Source organism: Sphaeramia orbicularis, chromosome 7, assembly GCF_902148855.1.
Source record: "Sphaeramia orbicularis chromosome 7, fSphaOr1.1, whole genome shotgun sequence".
In the NCBI taxonomy this organism is placed as follows: domain Eukaryota; kingdom Metazoa; phylum Chordata; class Actinopteri; order Kurtiformes; family Apogonidae; genus Sphaeramia; species Sphaeramia orbicularis.
Window position 1 is genome coordinate 39911060 of NC_043963.1, and position 17336 is coordinate 39928395.

Genomic DNA, 17336 nt, shown 5'->3' on the forward strand with positions numbered 1-17336 from the left:
ATTGTTATATGAATAGGAGATGACATATTAAACATCTCAGCATGAAAATGAAGCTGAAAGAATAGACAATAAAGAAATGTCAGATAGAACAGGAGTTTATGTGTACAAATAAGAATAATGGCTCATGCATCATATTTTGAAAGGACAGATATTCAACATTTTAGGAACTGCCTGTGTATTTAAATAATATTTATTATTCATCACATGATGACACTTAACCTTATAAATATTAAAAACTGCCATTTTCATCAGGGTGAGAATTTGCTGGAATACTGCCATCCAAAAATAGTCGTTTTGGTCTTCCCTCGATCTCAGTCCCAACCCTTCTAGACAACAAATATGCAGAAATGTGGGACGCAACAATACAAGCCTGAGACAGAGAAACAATAAACTGGAAGAGAGTGACCTTGCGGCTGCTTAGAGCAGACTAATATTTCATCAGCTAACACAGAGGGCACACCTGCCTCACAGCTATACTCAGGTTCCCACATCTGCCAACGGCTCTGTGCTTCATCCCTGTGAGCAGGCATCAGGGGAGGCAAGACAGGAAAAAAGAGAAGACAAAAAAAAGGAAAAACAAGAAAAGTCTCAAGTGGGTTTAGACTCTAAGACTATAGTTGATTTCAAGGGAGATGTGTAGGTCGGTTTTGAACAGATACACCACAAAAGAGAGAAAGTGACACAGAGTCATGTGATGACAAAAAGGGGAAAAGCAGCAGGCTGACGGGAAAACACGCTAGGACTCTAGCGGTAAACCACCTACGGTATTGTAAATTTCACTGCAGCTTGGGACTACCCCTATGGCAAATACACCTAAGTCTGTTCTCAATAACCAAAAAAAAAAAACAAAAACAAACAAAAAAAAAAAAAAGACAGGGAACTGGTTCAGCAGTGAGAGGGAGGAAGTGGCATCATGTGCTCAAGTCAGTGTTGTCCTTCTGTCAGCAGGAGAAGTGAAAGCATACGAGCGGATTCTTTAAACAAGCTGACCCATTCAACATTTCAGATGAAGTCACTGATTTTTCCATGTCTAGGTTACACTGACATGCAATCTGGTAACTGCAGGCAGCTACTGCATGTTACACACTGTGTTGTTCTAGCACACTGTTGCTAAGCAAACTAGCTGGTGCAAGTTTGTGAATGTTTGTGAATGTATACATGGGTGCCTTGATACTTTTAATAACCTAATGACCAGTGTTGATTACACTGCATCGATGACAATGACAACCAAAACATTTTACATAAACAGTGTGAGAATAGCTCATTACATCAGCTTCTCTATTTGAGTCCAGTATTTACTTCATTCTCCAAAAATAGTGCTTTAGATGTAAAAACATGTAATTAGGCAATAATCTGATTATGTATCTGTAAGTTTAAGAACTTACCCAAGAGTGGAGCTGAGCAATTAATCAAAGTATTATTGAAACTGCAGTGAAGTGAAATGTAGAGCTCCACAATTAATCAAATCACAATAATGTCAGACTGTTAAATTATACAATCAAAAAAGGACTGTAGCTGAAGGCTGAAGGTTACATTTCTTAACATGAGTTTTTTGTTTTGTTTTTTGGGGTTTCTTGGAGGGGGGCTGGGGGGTGGGAGGGTGCACTATTTATAGTTTGACTCTAATGTTTTTTTTTTTTCTTAAAAAAAGATCATGTTTTATAACCAAGCAAACAGACTCAGATTCTGGGTTTTCACTAAGTTTGCTACCAACATGACAGCATGAGTGGGGAAAGAATGTGTTATATTTTTTAATTAAATTATTACTTAATTATATTACAATTTGTATAATTGCTAACCACTATTATTACAAGATCTGCAGCCAAAAAAGTGGCACCACAAGAGCAAAAAAACCCCCCAAAAAGGCTGAAAAGGAAACTTATTGAAGTTATTTATTTAATTTGGTATCAGGCGCTCTGCGTTGACTTTGCATACATTTGGCTTAGGTGGTTCCCAAAATGTCTTGGGTGTAGCACCTAAAGGTAATAATGGTAGGGAAAGTCCTGAAATCAAAAATTTGTCCAAAATATTTTTCTACATCATGTAGTTCTACCTAAGTGTAATACTCACATGACAGGAGCTGAAAGTTCTTGATGAAGTGCAAACAGATGGCCTAGTCTACAAATTAGACTCACCAAACAGCAGAAGGTGCTTGTCTGGTATAGAAGTGAAAAAAAGTTTTTCCCCTGAAAAATTAAAGCAATATTTGTCAAAATAATTGCAGGAAATTTTTTGAGATCAATGTTTTGTATGTTGTTCAGCCCTATGCAGAAAAAATAAATAAAAAAATCAGCAACCACAATTAGACCAGAGGTGTTTAATTGAGAGCAGCGTCGGTGCCAATGCCGCAGCCTCCCTTTAACAAAGGAACAACCAGCCTCACATTCAACATGCCATCAGTTTCAGTGACTTCATCATGGGTCACCCCCTCTCCTCTGCATTACCTCCAGGTTTCAGCCTGATCATGTGGAAATACATCAATATATAAATTAAAGGTCTGCTGTGTCCAATGGGATTTTCGTCTAGGCACACCACTCAGTCACCAAGATGTCGGTTTCCATAGGATCGACCTTCGACCTGGACTTATACAGTGCCAGCACGCATATAAACAACCCCTCCCCTTGCTGCTCTGCCTCATACCATCAAACGGCCAGTAGAGCATCACAAAGGAAAAGAGCTGACCGCAACCGACCCCAGGCGTAACACACACACATATACATTAACACACTCTGCATGTCAGGACCAGGACTTCTAGTCAAACACAGAGAGAGGCAGCTGGGTTGGTGAAGAGTGTAACAGAGCAGAGGAGTGGAGCTACAAAGGAAAACATGGGCAGATAGTGGAAGAAACAAAGGGCGAAGCACAGTACCAATCAACTGACCCGCGTAAAACAAAGGGCTATCTGTAAAAGCTGCGGACTTCATCCCGGCCTCTGATGAGAGAACTTCGATCCCCAGGCAGGCGGGCTGCAGAGAGCCTACAAAGCCCTGATGGAGCCTGTTAAGCCCCCTCTTCGATTCAGCTCATTGAGCTCCATGCTGCTGATCAATTAGAGAACAGCTGAACCAGCTGCTGACCAGACAAATGTTCTCTTTTTACCGTTTTAAGGAACAGACTTTTTAAAAAATTGTTTGTTTGCCACCTTGCATCTGTTTCCTCCCCATAACATCCAATCTGGTCTCTTTTCTCCTTGGCTGACTACAGAATCGACAACATGCCTGGTATGCCATGCCAACACTGAAGAGCTGACAGGGAAATTTTCCACACAAGTGACTTCAGTTTGCTAAACCACTAGAAACAGTTATGAAGGATCTTTCTTTGACAGAAGTAGGGATGTGTGAGATTAACTTTTTTTTTTTTTTTAACTCACTGTCAAGGATAATATTAGACAAAAAATCCACCAACCAAGCAGCCAAAACAAAACCAAAGCCCTTTTCTTACATTTCATTTAATCCTGATATGGTTTACTACTCCATTATCACCAAACCTCCCTTTCTCATAGAGCTTTCTTCTTCTATGTGCTAAACATACAGGTCTCTATACACACTGGACAAAAATAATAAGGTCCTATATTGCCTTTCGTCCTTTGCACCGATACCTTTACAGACTGGATTTTTCTCCAAACACATAAGCTCCACTACTGTAGCAGTGTAGTCATTAGCATAGCTTTACCATTGACAATTATGTGTTATCCACACACTGTCTATTTATATATCACATCCACGTTTATTAGATCCATTGTGGTTGGCAATCTAGTCTGAAGCAGCCTTTACTCCTAAAAGCTGCAACATAAAAGCAATTTAATTAGCCTAACAGTTGCTACAGGCTTTATTTTTTCCCCCAAACTGTCTTCGAGACTCTCAGAATAGCATTTTATTGACCTGCATTCAGTTTTCTTTGATTATTCATTCAGATCCTGAGTGTAACAGAGCAGTTGTCGAACCAAACCGAGACTAAATCCATGACACAATCACCCATGGTTTTCACATTTGATTCCATTTTCTGTGTCATGGTTCTGTCATATTTTTGATCTAGGTCCAAACCATAGCTGATTACAATAAAATGCCCATATTTTATCTTATTCATTCAATCCCACCCAAAACCAATAAATGAATAAGAACAAAGCAATTGAAACAACAAGGTGTGAAGTGATATGAACCAAGCAGAACCCAAAATTTGAGGTCTAAACTGAATTGTGGATTTGGAGAATCTTTACAGCCCTAGAAAGAAGGCTACACAAAGCAACAACATTACACTACAGACATTCAATAGGATGTTCCTCAGAGTGTGTGTGTCCATGTGTTTGTGTGTGTGAGACTCACCCATCCTCCTTGGCTCTGGATCCAGCCCTGAATGTGGTTATCCAGGTACACCGTCATCCACTCTACGATCCTGCCCACCAGTGGACTCATCTCCTTCTCCACACACTCGACACAGAGCGCCCCGCCGAATGCAAAAAGCCCTACGATGCGGCCCCAGTTGACACCGTCCCGAAACACCTCATCCATCACATTTTCAAAGCTTTGGTATGCAGTGGCTGGTGTGATGTGCAGCTGGTTGTGCAGATCGCTGAAGGCGCGGGCGTACCGCAGCTCAAACTCATTGGCCGAGTCCCGGAGGGCCTCTTTCACCGAGTCCAGGTTTGTCGTTGACGGTAAACGCTGCCGCACAGGAGATGCTGGAGGGGTCCCAGGACTTGTGCCATTAAAAGTCCCGTTGGCATGCGTACTTACCCGCTGTTCCTCACCCAACCCCGCCTCTCCACCATCAGTCCTGCTGGGGGGTTCTATGAGTCCAATGTGGTTGATGGGATAGTTTCTCTGGGAGAGTTTATAGTTTATGTAGAAAACCACCAGTTCTCTGTTTTGAGACATTGTCAATTTAAATGGGCTTTTTCTCTTTGCTCTGCTGTCCGTCGCCTCCGCTCCTCTCTTGGTCGAGCCTTGCTGTGTTAGAGTGAACACACACACTGTGCCGGGCTGTTCCCTCTGTTCAGACCACCATGGTCAGCTGATATCCAGAGAGGACACTCAGGGGGTAAAAACCAAACCTCCACAAGGCTGACAACTCAGCTCAGGTCCTGTAGAGGGACAACAATGAAAGGTCAAAGTGTGGATAGCCTTTAGTGTGCTGTGATTATGTGTGTGTAAGAGGGAGCGATGAAGGAAGAGTGTGTGGGAAGGGGCTGAAGACTTTCAAATTAAATTTAGACAGTTAGGGTCAAAGTGCACCTCTAATTGGGCTGCTACATATGGAGCAGATGGCTAGGATATTCATGAGACAATACTAGACTAAATGAGTGTGTATGTGTAAAAGAGAAAGATGGTGAGAGAGACAAAGAGAGAGGGGAGTGAGGCTTTAGGTGAGTAAAGATCAGAGGGACAGCTCCACACAGACAGCTACCATGTCCTAATCGCTGCTCTTTGACCTTTGAGTCTAGCCTATTGGGCACTTTGTTTGCGATATCCACACTAATCTGCATACAGTCACAAGAAAACAAATCCTTTAGTGGCCATGAAAATCTGACTTAATGAATACTTCCACCATCTAAAAGTTATAGCTTTATTATCATGCCTGCAGGCCTCACATCATGTCTTACATATGGGTTTCATACTACCCAGACACTGTTCTACTATCGGTCTATCATAACAGGATAAAAACTTTAGTTCCACTGCTTTTGCCCTGGGTCTTGAAGAGCAAAATCCTGTCTGTTAAGAGGTGTTAACATGACAGTTTTAATAACTTTAAAAGGGAAAACTAGGCATTAACACCAATCATTTTGCACAGTTTGTGAATTTCCAGTGTAAGCATTACAGTGACTATTCAACGAATTCAGATTCTTAGAAAATGTACGTTACAAAAAGGTTGAGCAATTCTGTGGTTTTGAAGCAATGTGTACAATAAACGCTGGTTGATAGTAGCTGAGATAGTGGCCAATAGATTACTGTTGAACTGAAGAATAAGCTCAAAGTTGGATGTTAGCCGTGCAAAATCCAGGTTTTCTGTTGAGCTATTGTTTTCCTTCAATGTCTGTAATTCCTGTTGAGACCCAAGTATATAGAATACTGATATACTGGCTTATCTCACATGTATGAACTATGACTGAATGCAGAGTGTTGTGATGATATTGTGAGACAAAATTACATGATGACTTGATGACTCCCTCGTCAAATTAAACATCTGAAAATGTTTTTTTAAAGAATGACGGGTAGAGGATCTTCACTAATGACAATGTGCAACCTGATAATTACATGCTCATTTAATCCGATAATCATTTAAAATACACTTCTGAAAAAATGATCAATTCCTGTGTGATAACAACCTGAAACAAGTGACCGAAAACACTATGAAATTCTACAGAAAAAAACAACAGCGCACACATAATTGTCAAGCCAGACTCTGAAAACAGTTGACATTTCCAATTTAAGCCCACTTTAAATAATTAAAATGTCATCTAAATACTTTTCAGTTACTTTGTTAATAATGCAAAGTCTAATAAAGGAGAGAATAAAAAATCATTGTATACCTAGGCTACTCATTCCGCAAGTGCATGAGAATAACGTGCTTTGAATTTTGTACAGATATACAGTACGTTAATCATACACACATTTAGAACGCTGTATCTGCTGAAACACTGACTCAACACAGAACAATGGTCTAGATATGACAAATATGTAATGATCTAACATAGGGGACACACCCATGTCACAATGTATTTTTTTTTTATCAGTATTCTGTGGCTAGTGAAATTAGTTTAAAGATAAAACAAAAGACACTTTGGGATGGGAAAAAAGCAATTTCCTCATCTTCTGTTGTCTTTTCCCATTAAATAGCACCCCAGAACACGTAGGAGGAACATGACCCGCCGATGATCCCAAACTGTCTGCTACTTATCATGTGGGAAGCTGACCTTTCCTTAACAATATTGACATTTGAAAAGCTGATAAATGGAAGGCTGTTATGATTGTGTGCAGGGTAGACAGACTGGAAGTCTCATGCAAAATACTGGAGCTGATATTACATAATGTCATGAACATAAGTACAGTCCCTCCCAGCACAATGGAAGCCCGACTGTTTCTACTGGCCTCTATCTGATCATTAAACCAAACAGGCACAACTTTCTTGTCAAAGTGGCACATTTAGTACGACATTCGCCTCAAAGTCGCTCTTAAAAAACCAAAAGCATAGTCGGTCAAGGGAATAAATCCTCGTAAGGCAGCAGTGTTTACAATGGCCACATGGTCCCAAGCTACCAGCACGTGGCTCGGATTTTAATAGCCCAGCGCTGAGGTAAACACCAGATCCTTCTGGGTTCACAGCGTCTCACCACCTAATGTGGTACTTGAACGCAACACACGATCCGATCAAATATTAACTCAAATAAGCCAAAGACTAAAGCCGTGCAAATGATTATACGAGTGGAATCTGGACTGTAACTTATTAAATATGAAGCAACAGTATATTATCGCCTGTAAAGGGAACAGGCGATTATATACTGTGGTGCCTCTGAACGCAGCACGACATCATCTGCATAGCGATATACATCCAAATTTCACATTAAATCACATTATGTACTATATAGTCTCTCTGATACTGAAATAAACGGGAAATGATGTTCTTACCAGCTATACTAGGATAACCACACTGAAACAGCTGTGATCAATCCTCTGTCCGGTTTCCCTTTAACTCCCCTGTTAACAAAAAATATATCCACGAATTCGTGTGTCGATCTTTCCGCACAAAAGCTGTCAAAATCCACGAATGTCACACTGCCACTTTGTGTGCAGGAGAGTGTATGTTTGCACGTATCCTCCCACGTCGCCCCCTCCCACCACCTCTCACGCCCAACCCTCTTTTCTATTACGTAACAAGACGCCTTCATGAATATCACTGGGATCCACAATCACGTCCTGTGTGCTCACATACCAGGCTACGATAAGATACTATCCAACCTTAGGCAAAAATATTGGGGGTTTTTCCACCAGCCTGAGCTACTATCTACAAACAGAGCATGTCCATATCTGATAGGGAAACATACATACATACAGGAGTATTTGCATTTCGTGTAGGCTTTATCTGTCACGGTCAGTGCTCTTAAAATGAAGTTCGCCGGTTGCTTTATTCAATAGATATTTCCAATTAAATGAACACTCACAGAATGTAATTCACTTAATTAGATAAACCGGTTTAGTGCGTGTACCTGAAGGCAGCACCAGCTAGTCCGTACTGCTGTCATAAACCATGGGTTAGGACCTTTAATCAGAGCATTTAAATGGAACCCTGAGACACCACCCTCTGTTCTGGCTCTGGACATATATTTCCCCACACTCACATTCAGCAAAATACAATTAACGGTATTTCTTAAGCAAAGCATTACACACACACACACACACACACACACACACACACACACACACACACACACACACACAGCTCCGCCTATACCAACGTTACTGTAGACGGCCACTGGACACATTATGAATATGGCTGTCACTGTCATTTACAAGCTTCAAGTATTAGTATAAAATATTAATCACAAACGCGTTTTCAAAATGGCGACATAATTTTCAACAGATATAACTATTACTGGTGGAAAAAAGGCGAAAAACGCGAGCTGGAAGCAAAATTATCGCAACGCATTCTTTCCAATCTGCCGACCTCCTTCCTCCAGCTAGATTCAGAGGAGGAAAATCCACCCTTTCTACCAACCTTTTCACACAAACTCACCAAATTTTCGAGCACAACACATTAGAACTGCGTTATTAAAGCTCTTACTTGCAGGTTTGTGTCCATAAAATCATGTCTGGTATCTTGAAATCCAGACCCCGGCTGGAATAATCGTATCCGTCATTGCTAGCCCGCCTGGCTAACGACGCCGGAGATCATCTATCCAGCTACTGGCTACCTCAGATCCGCCCACAGCTACGTTAGCTACGTAAGTCCGCTGTGCCAGCTGACTCTGCTCGCTCTAGATAAACGCACAAAAGCTTCAGCTACTGTGGAAAGTCTTTGGCAGTCGTGTTAAATACGAAGTATTATTGTCGTGGTTCGATATTGGCGTGTTACTGGCTGACTTGACTTAAGAAGTAGTTTAGTAAAAACGAGTTTAGCTAGGTGCTCGCTTGGCTAATGTTAATGCTAACTAGTTAGCTAAAGTGAGCTACTTTATGTTTGTCTGAGCGTCGTTTTGGAGAAGTGTATCAATTATTCAAGTGCTGGTTGAGTTCAGTTATCACCTTCATGAATGTCTGCCTATCTAGTTACTTGGTTTATAATTTTTATGTTTTCTTTAAATGGAGATTTGCCATATCTATGCTGCAGCCGGTTGTAGGTAGCTACACACTGTACTTGCCAAAACAAAGGATGTGAGAGGTCTCCATGGTAACCTTTGTTACGGTTACCCCAAAATCCAGCGCGTCTCGTGCTCATTAATAGGTTGAGTACATTGTGAGTGCCCCCCTGTGGACATCTGTGTGAACTACATGGAAGAAAAGCGCATTGCTATTGTACGTAAATGTCACTGGTTTACAAGTACAATACCTCCAGAATAAAAGCAGTGAAACTTCACCAATTTTAAGTTTCTAATAAAGAAAAGAAAACTTAAGTCAAAATTGTTGGTTGGCTGTAGTTTCCCAGACAGTCTTGGGTCAAAGGGTGAAATTCTGGGAATTAATGATAATATGTTTTACTCAAAAGGAGTGTTTGTCTCAGAGCTTCCAGATCTACAACAAAACACTGTTTGTGCATTTCAATACATTCACCTTTCAGGTTTTTACTAGTGGAAGATTTATAAAGCTAACATATAAATGTATATAAACTAATATATGTGGTTATTAACACTTTATCATATACACTGAAAACATCAGCTAACCAGCACTTTTGTCATTTGTTTTCCAATTCATCTTATTAAAGAGTGTAAGATTTAACACATTCAATCTCTGAAGCAGATAATAAAAAAAAAAAAAAAATACTGCAGACTAGTATATTTAGTAGGGGTGTAAGAAAATATCGGTTCTGCAGTATATCACAATATTTAATTTCACAATACTGTATCGATATTAAAACGTACTGTATCAATATTTTTAGGTATTTATTTCCAATGCAGATAGTGTGGAGGTTCTTTTTTGTTTTTTAGTTTTTATTTTTGTTTATAATAATAATACATTTTATTTATAGGTGCCTTTCTTGGCACTCAAGGACACCGTACAGCAGGGGTCACCAATCCTGGTCCTCGAGGGCCGGTATCCTGCTTGTTTTAGATGTATCCCTCTTCCAACACACCATTCAAACCATAAGCCTTTCATCAAGCTCTGCAGAAGCCTGATAACAACTGCCAGGTGTGCAGGAAGAGGGAAATATCTAAAACATGCAGGATATCGGCCCTCAAGGACCAGGATTGGTGACCCCTGCCGTACAGTAAAACAGGAGAGTATAAAACAAGCAATAAAGCAGAGTAAAAAATAAAAGGCAGGTTAAAAAATTGGACAATGCAATTCTGTTCACAAAGAGGTCCTAAACAGATGCGTTTTGAGTCTGGACTTGAGTCTATATTTTTATTCTTATTTAACACTCTTATTAAATAATGTTGGTTCCTTTGTTGGAATTGCACAAAAATAATGTTCTGATATTAGTTCTGAACTAATAGAATATGACCATTTGAACAGGATCTTAAACTGTAATGTCTGTAAAACATAATTTAAGTTTGAACACAGGAACATTTGGTGATATAGCATTAGATCCTGTTCTGATCAAATAAAAATGTCTTTAGTATTTGGGCATATTTCTGGTGGAATTCAATTCTTCAAGGAAATAATTGTTAAAAAAAAAAAAGAAACAAAAAATTGCCTTTTTAACAGGGTCGTGATATATTGTATCGTGATCCTACTATTGTGATTTGTATGGTATCGCCAGATTCTTGCCAATACACACCCCTAGTATTTAGTCAAGGCAGACTGACAATAGGACTGACTAAAATTTCCAATTAAGCTCATGAGGTAGCATGTGATCAAACAAAAGACACATAACAAACATCCTTCTCAAAGGAGATATTATGTGTTTTGACAGCAGGATGAATCACTAGGCTTTATAGTCCATTCCATTTAGTTTCCCCAGTAAGCCCTACCAGTCAGCATACACATGATCACCTGTGTTTGACCTGCAAAGCATCACCAACAATAAATTAATCAGAAGTCAGCAGCGTGGATCAGAATTCAGGTTTATTGATTACTTCACCAAATGCTTTGAATATTACAGCACAATATTATGTATAGAACTGTAGAGCACTTTCATTTCTATGTATCTTACATTGAAAACTTTACAGTCTGTAATTTTTTTTTCATTTACTGTATACATATATATATTTATATATCCCCTAAGCTTTAGGGAAGAAAAGTAGACATCCATAGTTGCAAGGGAAGGAATGCTTCTCAAAAAATATTTAAATGCACTTTAAATAACTACATACATCCTTCTTTTAAAAAAGGCATGAATTAACCTACAAAGGATTCAGGATGCAGAGATTGTGGTGGTATCTCTGAAGAGGTGAGCTTTGGTTTTGCTCCGTTCCTGAAAGCCTCTGTGGTTGAAGTCTACTGTTTGATGCAACACAACACTGACAGGCATTCCAGCCATCCAGAGTAAGTTTGTACACTGAGCGGTGTTAATACATGAGCAAACTGTCTCGACACAGATGGCAACAGATGTGCAAAGAGATAGTTACCCGCTAAGTCATTATACGGGGACAAGTGATGGATAACTTAAAGGTTTATGAGCCAGCTGGAAGGGGGGGGAGGCAGGAGAGTCGACTGTGTTTCTACACCTGTAGTGTAAGGCTTACTGGGTCAACACGTGTAGGAATGCAAGATAGAAGCAGAGTAGACCGTCTTTGAATCAACCCTTCCATTGTAAACCAGCACTTAATTAGAAAACAATAATCATAAAACAAATTAAAGCAAATAAGCGAAATAATAAATACATAAAATCTCATCCACAGGCAAAAATAAACATGACAGGACGGTCGTGTCCCCAAGAGCAGAGACGCCACAAAGGTGTGTTGGATCTTTGATATTATGTGTTGTAACAGGAGCACGATGTGGTCACCTGCACAGAGAGTTTTAGTCTCTAAAACAGTGGCTGTAACTGGGTATCGAACAACACAGACAGGACTGGGAACATAAAATTTAAGTGAAATAATGCTTTAGAGAGGGAGTTACTCTCAGAGGGTTCAGTTAATATAACAGATAATGATAAGATCACCAAACTCACAATATGGGTGTCGTATGGGGGTTTTCTAACAGGCACAGGTGGCCAAATGAGATTTACTCAAAGGGCAAAGATAAGGTTCATTCAATTCAATGGTATTGATAATTTACTCTCTGCATTCAGATAAACTTTTTTTTAAGTATTAAAAAACAAAAGATCAACAGAAATACATCAGAATTAGGTACAGGGTTTGAACAATATCAATAAATTATTTGTTTACAGTTCTTTCTGGTCATGGGGGGGGTGGGGGGTGATGAATGACAACAGTCAGCAGAGGTTGCCGATCACAGTGCTGTTCATCCCCGAGAGAAAGAGGAAAGGAAGGACAGGAAACAGACTTTTCTACATCATGAATCATTTGGTAGAAAAGCTCAACACCACAGTCCTGAACTGAGACAGAAAAGCTACAGTTTTCATCATCTTCGTCCTCGATGTCGTATCCCCTCGAAAAACCACTTCAATCCAAAAGAGGGGGTGAAAAGTCTAATACTTGTCAGCTCCATCTCTGTCCCCTCTGTCCTTCCCTCCGCCCGTCCCTGCATGAAGACAGTCTAGGACGCAGGCAGCTGACACAGGCCTCCTTCAAGGGCAGCGATGTGGAAGACGGAGCCGATGCGCAGGAAGAAGCGCCTGAGTACGGCCCGCAGCTCTGGGATCAGGTCGAACTGCATCATTTCACACAGGTGGGGGTAGTAACAGGACGCATGGGGCTTGAACTGGAAAAGAATGAAGACATACAAAAATGTCAATTAGAACCAAAACTGAGCCAGGTGATAAATTCGACTGACTTAAGTAATCGTCCCAGATGTAGTTGGAGTGTTTTGAACCAGAGTGTAACAACAACAGAAGAAGGAAAGGCCATTATTCAATCCTCTAAAGTACCTGGTTATGGGATGTGTCATCATTCATTAAATTAGAAAAAATACACTTAAAAACAACCAAGGGCAACTTGACAGCCTTCGATCAGAAATGTGGCACTTCTATGAGATACAGTAAATCACTGAAAACTTTAAACACACCTTTTTTTTGTCTCTCTTTCTATTTTAGGATTACTCAACATAGGTATTATTCTTCTACTATTACTATTATTACTATATTACTACTATTCTTGCTAATATTCTTATTCTTTATTATTATTATTATTTATTTAATATAATGCAAAAATGTAAATATTTAATTTTAATTCTAATTCTGTATTCATATAAATGCCAAATCTCTTATTTTTCATTTTCACTTGTGGTTTTTCTTCCTGCCTTTTTCTCTGCACTTGCTTGTTGTATGTTGCTGCTGTTGACTGTGAATTTTCCCCACGGTGGGATAAACAAAGTCATATCTTACCTTATCCCATCTTTATTACTGCTGCCAAGGAGGTTATGTTTTTGTTGGCGCTGGTTTGTTTGTTTGTCTGTTTGTGTGCAAGATAACTCCAGAAGTTATGGACGGATTTGGATGAAAATTTCAGGAAATGTTGATACTGGCACAAGGAACAAATGATTAAATTTTGGTGGTGATTGGGGGTGGGGGGGCCCATGGGGGGGCCCACTAATCGGCCTTGGCGGAGATCTGCACTCTCCGAGTGCTTCTAGTTTATTATTTGTTTACGTCATCTTTGTTGGTTTGAAAAACGATGGGGGAAAAAAAACACAGGGGACAACTGTGAATTGATGTTACATGTATGTAATGTTTTTTCCTCAGTAAAATATATATATATATATATATATGACTAGAAAAGCACTCAGAGAACGCAGACCTCCGCCAAGGCAGATCAGTGCCCCCCCCCCCCCAATCACCACAATAATTTAATTATTTGTTCCTTGTGCCAGTATCAACATTTCCTGAAATTTTTATCCAAATCCGACCATAACTTTTTGAGTTATCTTGCACACGGATGAACAGACAGACAAACCAACACCAGCAAAAATATAACCTCCTTGGCGGGGGTAAAAGGGCCATTATTCTAGGATGTGTGGGGCCCACTTGGAAGACCAGTGGTAGGGCTGGTCAAATATTCTGTTACAGGCCACGTCTGTCACTTATGAGTGTTTTTGAGGCCAATTTCATTACAGCATGAAACTCTGTTCAGATAAATAAACTATTTGTACCACCAAGATTACATTTAACAAAATTCCCACTATACAGAATTCACCAGAAGCCTTGCACAACAAAATTGTGCTGACCGGTCTGGCTTTTACAACACTGTTCAGATTTTTGTTGATGTAGTGGTTTGTGTGGTGCTGGCATTGTCTTCTAAAGCTGACAGCATGGCGCCAACACTTCCTTCTGTTTCGGGCTTCGTACAGGGTTGTTTTCTGACTGTAATTGCAACAGTTTGGGTCCAAGATGCACTGCAGAGAAACCCTGAGTCATGGACCTGTGAATCACCATGACTCATGCACTCACAGAGAGAGTATGACTCATAGGTGGCAGAAGAAAAATGTGAAATAGATAAAAAAAAAAAATAAAAAAAAAGGAAAACTGCACAACATGATATTAAAGGTTCCTCATTTTACCAAACTGTGGCTTCACTTCATATTGTATGATTCATGTTAATTCACATAGGAATAAGGAACACATCTTATAATAGAGTAAGGAAGATGAAAACAGGTTTTAGATGTATGTTGGATTGGATTCATATTTGCATTCATGTTTTGTCCAGTAGGTTGACTAGTGAGTTTACTTTACTCTACACTTTATTTTCTAGTATAGCCACACCCCTTAATGTAATAATTGTCATAGCAACAGCACATGAAACTGCAGTGATATCATCTTCAAACTGACACAAATAGAAACAACAGAGTATGTTGAAGGAAAGATGTTCTTAATTTTTGGCAAATAGCTGTTTGCTACAATAAGTTGGTACATTTTTGTAACAGAAGAGTCTGCAGACAGTACAAGGACAGACAACTGGGAAAAAAAACAAGAGTTGGGGAAATACTAAAGATTGTGAAGGCACAAAGACAAAATTTCAGAGTTTCTCTTTTGACAACAGCTTTCAGTTTGACAGGGTGGAGACTGAGCTCTGCTGCTATGCACTGATGCTGGAGCAAACAAGTAGCTTTCACTCCTTGTCAATAGAAATTGTTGGACGGTAGCAAAGAATATAGACAAGGAGAAGAAACTGTGCTTCTGTGAGTCACTTTCTGTCCAAAATAGCAGAGAAGTAGATCTGTTACTGTGTGATGATGTTAGAATGAAACAATCAGGTTAAGTGGTGATGTCACTCCATACTTCCAATCCTGTTCATTCCTCTGTATTCAGTCTGTTGCAGTATTACGTCCCTGAGTCCATTAAACACATCAAACTGTCATTCTGTCACTTTCCATGTTATGATAAAGAGCAAAATCACAATTTTTCAGTGAATGACAAAGAAATGAAGTTTGGCAATACCTACTTCAGTTTACGCTCACAGACCTCAATCTGATCTGTGAGTGGGGGGATATTTGCCAAGTGATTTATAATGTTGTGATGTACAGCAGTGGTCGCTAACGCACCCACATGCAAGCCCAACGATGTCACTCGCCCCTCAACTAGATGACCTTCAACCAACCAATCATTGGTCCGTTTTTCGTCAATGAGAGATCAATTAGTGCAAATGTCGACCTTTGACCTTTTGACTGAAGAATATGTGTCACCACCACAACTGGATGACCTTCAACCAATCAGCATTTTCCAGGTAGATGGTGCACCACCACATTGGGAACTGCATGTTGGTGGGTTCCTAAATCAAACATTTCCAGACCAGTGGATTGGAAGGGATGGTCCAGTTCCCTAGACACCTTGTTCACCAGATATCACTGCCCTGGATTTCTTTCTATGAGGTTATGTTAAAGATATCGTGTATCTGACAAAGATACAGGACATCAACGACCTGAAGTAAAAGATCACTGAAGTCACTGACACCATTGATAAGGCTATGATACAACTAACATGGAAACAAATCCAGTATCTTCTGAGTGTGCTTCATGTAATTAATGGTGTCCATATAGAGGTGGATTAAATGAAGAAAAAAAACTTCAATATCTACTTTTCATTTTGTAATAATTTCCATACATTTGTCTCTTCATTTGCTTTTGTAAGAAATGTGTTAAATTGTAAAGAGACTTGATGGACACCCTGTACTATCCACATGATTTGGTCAGGTGGAGCCAGTACCATCTGTGGAGAATAGTCATTTGTGTAAAGGTCTGTGTGTCTTTACCTTGTCGTCAGTCAGCCGTAGCGTCCTGGTGAGCAGCAGCATCAGCAGACTGTTCCACGCCTCTCTGTGGCTCTCTGAGGTCAGACTGATGAAGTAGGCCAGAGCCTCACTGCACACCCTGAAAAAGATAAACACAATACACACACATTAGACGACAACCGACAGATGTATCCACAACACTTAATGTGCATCGGAGTCATTCAATAACAAACACAACACATCCACTTTGTGATTATGATATATGAGTCAGCTGCTCAGTGACAAACACCAAGGAACAAACACCAGGATGGAACCTACAGCAACAGTTGGTGCTTATTTATCCAAGGTTTAACATTTAACTAGTTAAAGACATGATGGCAATGTTTTGACGTGGCAGAAATGAGCTAATGTTATGACATTTGGGATTTATTATTGTCCTGTGTTGGAAATTTGCCTTGGACAACTGTGCTGCGTGTTACTACATTCACATTCGGACACATATAATAAACAAAACACACTAAGTCTCAAGGATTTGGAATCAGCATAATCACAATTATGTAATACACCTAATCTACATATTGCACTGTCCTCTCCAAGGTAAAATGGATCACATAAAATACAATAAAACAATTAATTTAATTTGATGAGCGTAAACAAACATTTCTCCGTTTTCACTGGGCCAAGGATACAAGAAATCAAGTAGCTATAACATCGATATGCAGTGTATCAATTGAATCGAATAGAAGCAATAGGAACAAAAGTAAGATCAAATAAAAACAATAATAAGAACAGGAGTAGTAAAAAAAAAATACAGCCCATAAACAAGGCTGAACAAGACAAAAGAGAAGAGGGCTCAGGGCCCATTAATCATAGCAGGTTTCTTACTTAACAGTGTCAT

At 39.7% G+C, this 17336-nt stretch overlaps 2 protein-coding genes across 3 annotated transcripts in view; both read right to left on the reverse strand.

Moving 5' to 3' along the window:
* bcl2l1 (BCL2 like 1) overlaps positions 1-8914 on the reverse strand; it is a 28956-nt gene extending 20042 nt beyond the window's left edge. Inside the window, 2 exon segments of the mRNA XM_030138710.1 lie at positions 4323-5080; positions 8776-8914. Of these exon segments, the coding sequence (XP_029994570.1) occupies positions 4323-4874 (552 nt within the window). The 5' untranslated portion in view covers positions 4875-5080; positions 8776-8914.
* A 2284-nt stretch (positions 8915-11198) lies between these two features.
* The window catches only part of arfgef2 (ADP-ribosylation factor guanine nucleotide-exchange factor 2 (brefeldin A-inhibited)), a 40191-nt gene continuing 34053 nt past the window's right edge, over positions 11199-17336 (reverse strand). For both annotated transcript variants that reach the window (XM_030138671.1, XM_030138670.1), the window contains exons 38-39: positions 16460-16577; positions 11199-12977 (exon numbers count right to left, since the gene is read on the reverse strand). In XM_030138671.1, coding sequence (XP_029994531.1) covers positions 12813-12977; positions 16460-16577 — 283 coding nt within the window. In that variant the 3' untranslated portion in view covers positions 11199-12812. The remainder of the gene's footprint in view (positions 12978-16459; positions 16578-17336) is intronic.